The sequence below is a fragment of the Sesamum indicum genome, linkage group LG11, assembly GCF_000512975.1.
Source record: "Sesamum indicum cultivar Zhongzhi No. 13 linkage group LG11, S_indicum_v1.0, whole genome shotgun sequence".
Taxonomy (NCBI): Eukaryota; Viridiplantae; Streptophyta; class Magnoliopsida; order Lamiales; family Pedaliaceae; genus Sesamum; species Sesamum indicum.
The window spans coordinates 13,947,890-13,957,935 of NC_026155.1; the positions used below are offsets into that span (position 1 = coordinate 13,947,890).

General features: G+C 38.3%; 2 protein-coding genes across 2 annotated transcripts; both read left to right on the forward strand.

Moving 5' to 3' along the window:
* On the forward strand, positions 1,092-1,682 carry LOC105174435 (histone H4). The gene has a single exon (XM_011096539.2). The coding sequence runs from the start codon at positions 1,166-1,168 to the stop codon at positions 1,475-1,477; it is 312 nt and encodes a 103-aa protein (XP_011094841.1). The 5' UTR covers positions 1,092-1,165; the 3' UTR covers positions 1,478-1,682.
* LOC105174436 (heat shock cognate 70 kDa protein 2) lies at positions 6,737-10,046 on the forward strand. The gene is made up of 2 exons (XM_011096540.2): positions 6,737-7,065; positions 8,107-10,046. The coding sequence occupies exons 1-2, from the start codon at positions 6,852-6,854 to the stop codon at positions 9,831-9,833; spliced, it is 1,941 nt and encodes a 646-aa protein (XP_011094842.1). The 5' UTR covers positions 6,737-6,851; the 3' UTR covers positions 9,834-10,046.

Consider the following 10,046-nt stretch of genomic DNA (forward strand, 5'->3'; position numbering starts at 1 on the left):
CAACAATATATTAATATAATTTAATGAATTTATTGAAATTTTTAAATAAAAAAATTGAATAAATGAGTTGGAGAAAATAGTTTAACTAAAAAAAATAGAGCAACAATATTTAAATAAAAAACTTAAAAAACTAGAGCATAAATTAAGAAAATAAATATGCCAGCCAAAATATTGAAAAATAGGATATATAAAACTCCTTAATTCAATCCGACGTTCTTTTATTTGAAAAATTGTAGAAGTTCAATAAATTCAAAACAATTATGTTGATATGTCATTAATCAAATTATTGTCTATACTTTTACATAATTAATATCTGTCTATAATTTTTTTAATTATTTTATTAATTTGTGTTTTTCTTTCTTCTCAATTTTTATTTCTCCTTTTCTTTTCTCACTCTTTTTTTTAATAATTTCTTGTAACTTTTTTCTATTTTTTTTATTTTTATTTATCCAATTAACATAGATATTTTTAAAACAATAAGTAATTTACAAAAAAATTAAAATTAAATATGCACAAAAACCGAGTTCACGTTTAATGATAATTTTTTTCAATTAAAATGATTATTATTTTCTAAACTAATATATAACGGACGAGATTGCAATAAAAAAAATGAAGAGCGAAGCACTAAAATAGTTGAAAAGACATAAATTAACGTTGAAATCAAATATCGAGGACTAAAATAAATTTTACCCGTATTTGGTATATATTGAAATATAGATGAGGTGAATAGTATACACTATACAGACCTATAAACAATTTAATTATTGATATTTTTATTGCAAATAACAATACAAATTGGATGGCCGCGCAAAAGCAAAACAATTCTCATTTTACCGCCTCACAAAATAGCCGCTTCCAACTTCAATTTTCCCTCTCTCCCCTCACATTAAAAAACCACAATCCGCACCCCCTCTCACTAGTCACTAATACGTGTGTCTATGAGCCGTTGATGCACTCGTCATCCACGGTTCAGAAACACTCACTGCAAATCGTGCGGATCACAGTCTATAGCCGTCGATGTAGCCTTAAATCCAATGGGCCTCAATCGTTTCCACCTCCCAACGTCTCCTATATAAACCCGTCCCCCAGCCCGCACCACCCATTAACTCTGTAACTTCAAATATTTCTCTCTCTAGCTTGCAGTTTCAGATAGCAGAAGGTCAAAATGTCAGGCAGAGGAAAGGGAGGTAAAGGTTTGGGTAAGGGTGGAGCTAAACGGCACCGTAAGGTGTTGAGGGACAACATTCAGGGTATCACGAAGCCGGCTATTCGTCGTTTGGCTCGTAGGGGTGGTGTTAAGCGTATCAGTGGTCTAATCTACGAGGAGACGCGTGGTGTCCTGAAGATTTTCCTGGAGAACGTCATCCGTGATGCTGTCACCTACACCGAGCATGCTCGTCGGAAAACTGTCACTGCCATGGATGTTGTTTATGCTCTCAAGAGGCAGGGTCGTACTCTTTACGGTTTCGGTGGTTAAGGTGCTAGGGTTAGGTGTACTTGGTGTAAATGCTATGTCGCAATGGGGTTGTAGAAGTTCAGAGATTAATTTCTGTTTCCGATCTATCTCAGATCTTAAGTTTGTATTGAAGCGAAATGAAAATTTTGAATTTTCTGTCAGCTGTGTCTTCGTCTGTTTCCATTGACAACGTGGTGGCTGAATTATAGTTTCGTGGTTCTCATTATTGATCTTTTCTAAATTAATCGGCATATATGTGTTAGCTTTAGATATTTTATTTGCTTTCCTGAATGTTTAGTTTATTTATTGGGCTGAAGATTTCTCTATTTTGTTTTAATGTAACCGAAATGGGCAACATCACAACCTACTTTTAAATTTATAATGACCTCAAGCTATGATCGTTAGCATTTAATGTGGAAAATAATGTATTTCTCATTTTAAATTATACGTTTTTCGTTTTATATTTTCTTGTACTCTACGAAGTGTGCAGATCTACTGTTTGAATCCGGCAATTGAAGAAACTCGAGAAAAAGGTGGTTGCCCAATTTGTTCAACAACTTCAGCAGCATGCGCCAGCCTTCCGTCCAATTAGGGGTTAACTACAGATACCTGCCTTAATCCGCATTCTTCTTGGAGGTACGATTACCACGATATTTTTTGTTGTGATTACGTGCGATCGTGAGAGAAATCTTGAAATTTGGTTCCTGAACTAACCTTTGAATTGAATATTACTTATTTTTCTTAAATAATTTGAGTTTCAAACCAGCTATCACAGCTATGGTGCAGCATTGATAAATGTGAAAATGCTTTACTAGCTTTTTAGTATATTTGGGACTAATTAGAGGAATGGGATTATGTTTGATGAATGACAGCATAAGACAATGAACTTAATTTGTGGACCTAAGGCAATATCCAGTACATCCTGAAGATGGTTACATACTTCACAAGTATGTTATATGTTTCTTCGTCTAATATGTTGATATGTCGGAAGGAGTATTCTTTGTCAAGGTCATGTTCTGCTTCTGCTGTAAATTGAAAATAAAAATAATTTGAAATCTTGCAATGATACATCTAATCCCGTTTGTTCACCTGGTTTGTTTTTGGTTTTTTGTACAGATGACTGATCTGGTTTTGGGTTTCTTTGCCAACTATCTTGGTGTCGTAATGGGCGACCCTGGATATGAAGACAACTCAAGAGCTTCTCCCGATTTGCATCTGTAGGCCAAGCCAAAGTGTTGCTCATGTTATCTCAAGTTTTAGTTTTTTCTCTCAGATTTTTGAATAAAAAAACTGATGTAGATGTGAGACAATTAATCTAACCGTAAACGTTTATGGATAATCTTGCAAAATAGCACATATGGCATATAGAGAACTTTTCTTCTCCATTAGGATTTTGTCTTTTGCTTCTATGGCGGCTTTAATGCTTTTTTGTTCCAGTACCGTACAGGCATTTCTCTCTGATTTGGTGAAATCTCGACTCCAAAAAATAGCATTGGGTGGACTCATCATTGTCTTCAAAGAAAATACTATGCTTGATTGTAGTTGGATTTCCACCAGTGCCCCTTAACATATGCTTTTGATGTTGATATCCCCAGACATTGGAGACTAGTCTCTGAAATTTCTATTGCATCCATACATTTGAGCAAGGATTGTTAACAAAGAAACCCGTTGAATTCCTCCCATTTGGACAAAAATCCGATCAGCTTCTGGTAGCAAGAAGTATGGAAAGGCAGTACATAAAATCTGGCTCCGACTTTGCATCTGCCACTAAATTCTTGAGTTTATGGACAAGGCTTCCAAGTGGAGATAACTTTGTTGCTGTCTAGAGGGCGCAAGGCCTACTTTAGTACCCATCAAGCCAGGCCGAAATTGCAGAGTGGACTGCAGTCTGATGCACCAAAATTGTGTGGGGATTACCAAGTTATAAACCGCATCCCAAGGTAACCACAAAACAAAAGGACATCTTAGTCTTGTACTTCAGTTTCTATCATACCCCCATAGTTTGGTTTCTGGAAACCAACTCGGTTGCAGACAGAAAGAACTTGAGAGGCAAAAGAGCCCAATACCTAATAATCACAAGTTTTCTGGAAACCAAGTCTCTCCAACTAACCTTTGCTTTGTGAGCGAGTCCGAGGAAGAAATCTGAGTCGGTGGAGAACTGTATTTCCTGCTTCTTTGAGCTGGCCGACTTCCTCCTCATAGCTTGACTACTTCCAGTGACACTTTCTGCAACATTTATAATGCCATTTGGAAATGAATGTCAAGTAAATATAATCATTGATTATTGCTGAAGTCTATATAAGAAGAAAAAGGCTGTGTTAAAGCAGCGGCATCCAGCATTTCGAGCCAACAACTTCAGCTTCTAAGACACCTGCCCGTCACCGACTCATCATGACAGTAAGTACAACAAAGATGAGACAAGGTAACAAAAATAATCCTCCTGCAACTACAGTAAGTAGCATTTCCAAAGATCACGGGAACCAAGTAAGAAGATTTAGTTAACACCATATAAGATCACTGCAAGTCCATATCTTCTTTGAGATACATGATGGATCTCAACATTGGACTCAACCAATGGGTGTCAACCTACATAAAAGCTGTGCAATTTGAGTGATGTGTAAATTTACTGTTGATTACCCTTGCAAAGTAGGGAAAAATTAGTATGCAAATAGCTTTTGAAGGAAAGAATGACTTTAAGAAATCTAATGAAAATGTTTGCCCATTTTCATTTGAATATAACATAAGGATAACAGCACCGCGATCATGCAGATGAAAGAAAGTGTTAGAATCTCAATAGCAAAACCTGCAACCAGCTTTATGACTATAAAGATACTACCAGTTAGTCTTTCACACATGATATCAGCATTGAGTATTAATTAATTGTCAAATTTAGATTTCAAGTACCTGTACCGTTTGGAGTTGTGTCGGCCTGAGTAGATGCATCTGCTTTGCTCGCACCAGAAACATTCCCCTTAAACAAATCCATTACATTGGATTCAGAAAAGCAGCTTTTACTAAATTTTAGTTTGGGCTGCACATTGTTCTTCTCAGTCTCTACTCTAGCAGCGGAACGTGTTAATCTTGCTGGATAATAATGCTTTTCCGTGTTTTCAGAAATGGTCCCCTTCTGAGAGTCAACTTTAACAGCAATTCCATCTTTTCTTAAGAGGCTTTTATCATTCTCAGCAGAACATATTCCTGTCTCATCATCAGGTGAAGCTACTGATTTCTGGCTATCTGATAAACAATTTTCTGCAGAAGTATCTAATTCATCACATTTAGTTTGCATATTATCATCTTCCAAATTAGAATCATTGACTTCAATTTTCTCTGCTTCATCGATGGTTGGGTGAACAAGCTTTTGTAGTTTGGAAGATCCTGTCTCCATAGTGTTGGTTATCTGAGTAGATTCATGCATTCCAGAATTTCTTCGACTTTGTGCACTGGTTAACCTTATTCCTGAAGGCTGAGTTATCTTCTTATCTAAATCCTTGTTTTTCTTTTCCGTCCCATTTACTTGTACTCTGGAAGACACATTAGAAAATTCAACTATTTGAGGGGCACTTGATGTTGGGAACAGCGTCTTCATGATGCTTCGATAACTTGGACTTCTCCCTCCTAATGTAGCCGATACTTTTACCGAAACATTATCTGTATTTGATGAAAAATCAACAGAGAAGATGACACAGTGTTTGCTCCCACACATTAATTTGACGGAGCTATGCTTGTCGGTAATATATTCTTCCTCCACATTGCTCTTGACTGAAAGTGCTGCACTTTGGGGAAATTTTGATCTTAATGAAGCAAGAGCTGCACGAGCAGCAAGAGAACTGAGAGGTGACTTGCTTTCTGTTAACTCCTGTTTAATTGGTGGAATAGCAGCAGCATTTCCCAATACTGTCTTCATAGACTGTTTTCTCACACTCTCAGTATCACATGGGTCTTTTACAGATGCATGAATTACCTTGCCACGGCTTTTTGTCCTTTGAGATCAACTGCATGAAGAAAGCTTCATTCAAATTATCATAAACATGAAAAACCCACATCATTGATTTGCAAAGTGCAACAATGTCAAACCCTTGACAGAATCTTGCATTTAAACCTGTAAACCACCTTACAAGATCCAATCTAATGAGTTTGACCACACCCAATTAAATCTTACATTTATATCAAAACTTAAGCGATTCTGCAAAATGGAATCATTGTACAAGTTGCAGTCTTGCGCTTCTGAGCCCCCACCAACGTTCACTGGTCAGTGATGGCAAAATTAATGTCCTGTTGCCAACTAGTAGAAGAGCTTGGTCATTCAACTAGTTTGGCAATGAGCAATTGGGATGTTTGTTTTCTTCCAGCTCCAACTTCACTTCTCGTCAAAGAAGACAATAATAGATTCATCCCACTATGATTATGAAGCTGTGCAGTAATATGATCTTTTATAATATTCCATGCCAAGGTAGCATTCACATACTAACAACGATTTGCTGAATCTTTACATGATTGATTGAGAAAAATGGATTCATGATTATCACCTTCGAGCCCGTAAAGAAAGTTATTACGAGTTTTCTTTTGAGGAACAGTTGTTGGATTGCTTATCTCCTTTATTTGTTTTTCCAGCAGCAAATTAATATCCATTTCCCAGTTCAAACTGTCAGAAATTGTTGAATGTGACAATGTGTCTAAACCATTTGAGGATTCCAGCATGCTGAAGAAGGTAGAAATGGTTGGACTTGTTCTTTAGTAGGTCTGTCCAATGACTTCACTTAGGAATTTGGCCCAATTATGCAGAATTGTTAAGCTTGTCGAAAGGTGTTTTCTAGAATATGGATTGATGGAAACAAAATCTATGATAGTGTTTGAGACAGATGCACTAAATTATACTAAACTCTGATTTTTGTTCGCATATTCAAATTAATGAATATGGTTAAGTATTTTTCTAAAAAAGAAGAGTTAGAGCGGGTGGAGCATGAAATGTAGAACATACTAATAATATTTGCTTTAACATTTTCCTCTCATATATAAAAGTAAGTATTTTTTGGCATCCACAGAAAAAAAAAGAAAAAATCAGAATAAGGAAGGAAGAGGGAAAAGGGCCGTGGTCGGCAACACGGTATTAACCAATCAAAAACCTCCATCCGCGGAAGAAGTGGAATAAATCCATCACCGTTAAATACTTTTCCGCATCCAATCGTAGGGCTGCCATACAATTAGGGTTTTCGAACATTCTGGAATGCGAAAACCAACACAACAGCCTGAGCACCACTTCACTATAAATATTTTCAAGTTCTCGCTCTCCTCTCCGCTCAACTAACCCTAGTTGTATAATCTTGTTAAATTTTACATTATTTTTTCTCTTTGCGAAATTCTCTCGCCGATTCAGATCCAGGCCTAGAAAGCAATGGCTGGAAAAGGAGAAGGCCCAGCGATCGGAATTGATCTTGGAACGACGTACTCGTGCGTCGGCGTTTGGCAGCACGACCGTGTGGAAATTATTGCCAATGATCAGGGTAACAGAACCACGCCATCATATGTCGGTTTCACAGACACCGAGAGGCTTATCGGCGACGCTGCTAAGAATCAGGTTGCTATGAACCCGACGAACACTGTTTTCGGTAAGATACCTTCGCCGCTGTTGGTTTATTTGCGTGGCAATGTGATCGTTGTATTATCTCTGTTTCTATTAGATCTATGTCAGCTTAGCAGATCTAATTTATGATTACTCTTATTAGATCTATGTCGTGTTATTCTGATGTTCGACTTTTTAAGCTCTATTTTATTGAGAGTTCTAGTAGATCTGGTTTCTCGTATTATTGATCTTTCACTTTTTTACGTTTTAAGTATTAGTGGTTCCTCACTTTGGTGAAAAGTATTGATTCTATAACACTAGATGATGTATTGCTCTAGACATAAACTTTGGCTTATGTAGAGCAGTTATTCGATCTAGTTGAGGTTTTTAACGATGTTGCATGTAAGGATTGCATAATTTTGTATTAGCTCGTTGTTCGTGTTATATAATCCTTCTATAAGTTCTATCTGCCCCACACTCAATTATGGGACTTCTATTTGAGTATTAACTTCGTGTGGCTGTTTTGCTGATCCTTCACAAAGTTTATTATTACCTCAACTATACGTGAGACTTTTCGCATATAGTTACTATCTGATTATCTTAGTTTTTTTTTCAATTGTTCTAACCGATGTTTCCTCGATTAACTTATGTGGTTGTTTCTCTGGTTTCATCCGTACTCCTGTCTTGGTAATGTTAACACAGATCTGATGGCTGATGCTGTCTCATGTTAATTTGTTGATCTTTAAAGGGTTACAGCTATGAACAAACCTAATACTAATATTGGTAGTTCTTTTTAGCACCTTGAGTATTAACTCTACTAATAATGAGTTAAGGCCACTAATTGTTTTTTAGTAGACAGTTTAGTGGTTTCTGACGAGTTAGATCTGCAATGCGACAGATGGGGATAATATTCTTTTGTATATCTAAATTGTGGTGTTGCAATGAGAGGTTCCCTGCATATCTTGATAATTTGGGTGTTGGTTGCATCTCTGTTTGCTCCTTTTCCTTGCAATTATTAATTCCTTGTACATGGTTGACCTTGAAATTAATGATTTTTTCTTCTTGTTTGGCTGTTTGTCTTGTATAGATGCAAAGAGGTTGATTGGAAGAAGATTCACTGATGCATCAGTGCAGAGTGACATTAAGTTGTGGCCCTTCAAGGTCATTCCCGGACCTGGTGACAAGCCCATGATTGTTGTGAACTACAAGGGTGAAGAGAAGCAATTTGCTGCTGAGGAAATCTCTTCCATGGTTTTGATGAAAATGAGGGAAATTGCAGAAGCGTACCTTGGTTCAACTGTGAAGAATGCTGTGGTCACTGTCCCAGCATACTTCAATGACTCTCAGAGGCAGGCTACCAAGGATGCTGGTGTAATTGCTGGTCTTAATGTGATGCGTATCATCAATGAGCCTACAGCTGCAGCCATTGCTTATGGTCTTGACAAGAAAGCAACCAGCGTTGGCGAGAAGAATGTCTTGATTTTTGATCTAGGTGGTGGTACTTTTGATGTTTCTCTTCTGACCATTGAGGAGGGTATCTTCGAGGTGAAGGCCACTGCTGGTGACACTCACCTTGGGGGTGAAGACTTTGACAACAGAATGGTGAATCACTTTGTTCAGGAATTTAAGAGGAAGCACAAGAAAGATATCAGTGGTAACCCAAGGGCTTTGAGGAGATTGAGAACTGCTTGTGAGAGGGCGAAGAGGACCCTCTCATCCACTGCCCAAACCACCATTGAGATTGACTCACTTTATGAGGGTATTGATTTCTACTCCACCATCACACGTGCCAGATTTGAGGAACTTAACATGGACTTGTTCAGGAAGTGTATGGAGCCAGTTGAGAAGTGTTTGAGGGATGCCAAGATGGACAAGAGCACTGTCCATGATGTTGTCCTTGTTGGTGGTTCCACGAGGATTCCCAAGGTCCAGCAATTATTGCAGGACTTTTTCAATGGAAAGGAACTCTGCAAGAGTATTAACCCTGATGAGGCTGTTGCATATGGTGCTGCAGTTCAGGCTGCTATTTTAAGTGGTGAGGGTAATGAGAAGGTTCAGGACCTCTTACTTCTGGATGTCACTCCTCTCTCCCTTGGTCTGGAAACAGCTGGTGGTGTCATGACTGTGTTGATTCCCAGGAACACCACCATCCCTACCAAGAAGGAACAGGTCTTCTCTACTTACTCGGACAACCAGCCTGGTGTGTTGATTCAGGTATATGAAGGAGAGAGAACAAGGACCAGGGACAACAACTTGCTTGGAAAATTTGAGCTCTCTGGCATTCCTCCTGCACCCAGGGGAGTACCCCAAATTACAGTATGCTTTGACATTGACGCCAATGGTATCTTGAACGTGTCTGCTGAGGACAAGACCACTGGGCAGAAGAACAAAATCACAATCACCAATGACAAGGGTAGGCTCTCCAAGGAGGAGATTGAGAAGATGGTTCAGGAAGCAGAAAAGTACAAATCTGAAGATGAAGAGCACAAGAAGAAGGTTGAAGCTAAGAATGCTTTGGAGAACTATGCATACAACATGAGGAACACTGTGAAGGATGAGAAGATTGCTTCTAAGCTCCCTGCAGCTGACAAGAAGAAGATTGAAGATGCTATAGAGTCATCCATCCAATGGCTGGATGGAAACCAGCTTGCTGAGGCGGATGAGTTTGAGGACAAGATGAAGGAGCTGGAGAGCATTTGCAACCCCATAATTGCAAAGATGTATCAGGGTGCAGGTGGAGATGTTCCCATGGATGATGATGCTCCTGCTCCTAGTGGCAGCGGAGCTGGTCCTAAGATTGAGGAGGTTGACTAAGCACATTCCTAGCCCTTCTGGTTCTAAGATATCTTGCTTTGTTATTGTTGGATGTTTTTATTTTTTTATTTTAGAAAAAGATTGTGCTTTTTGGGAGACGGGGGGGTTATGTTGAAGGTACTCTAGTTAGATGATGTGTTCCTTTTGAACTATTATTTCATGGTGATCGTATCTTGCTCAACTAGTAGATCATTTTGGCATTTTGCTGATATC

Excerpts from the sequence above, each read along its gene's own strand:
- LOC105174435 (XM_011096539.2), top strand. The coding sequence starts at position 1,166 with ATGTCAGGCAGAGGAAAGGGAGGTAAAGGTTTGGGTAAGGGTGGAGCT.
- LOC105174436 (XM_011096540.2), top strand. The coding sequence starts at position 6,852 with ATGGCTGGAAAAGGAGAAGGCCCAGCGATCGGAATTGATCTTGGAACG. Across the intron at positions 7,066-8,106 it reads CCCGACGAACACTGTTTTCG|ATGCAAAGAGGTTGATTGGA; the intron begins GTAAGATACCTT and ends TGTCTTGTATAG.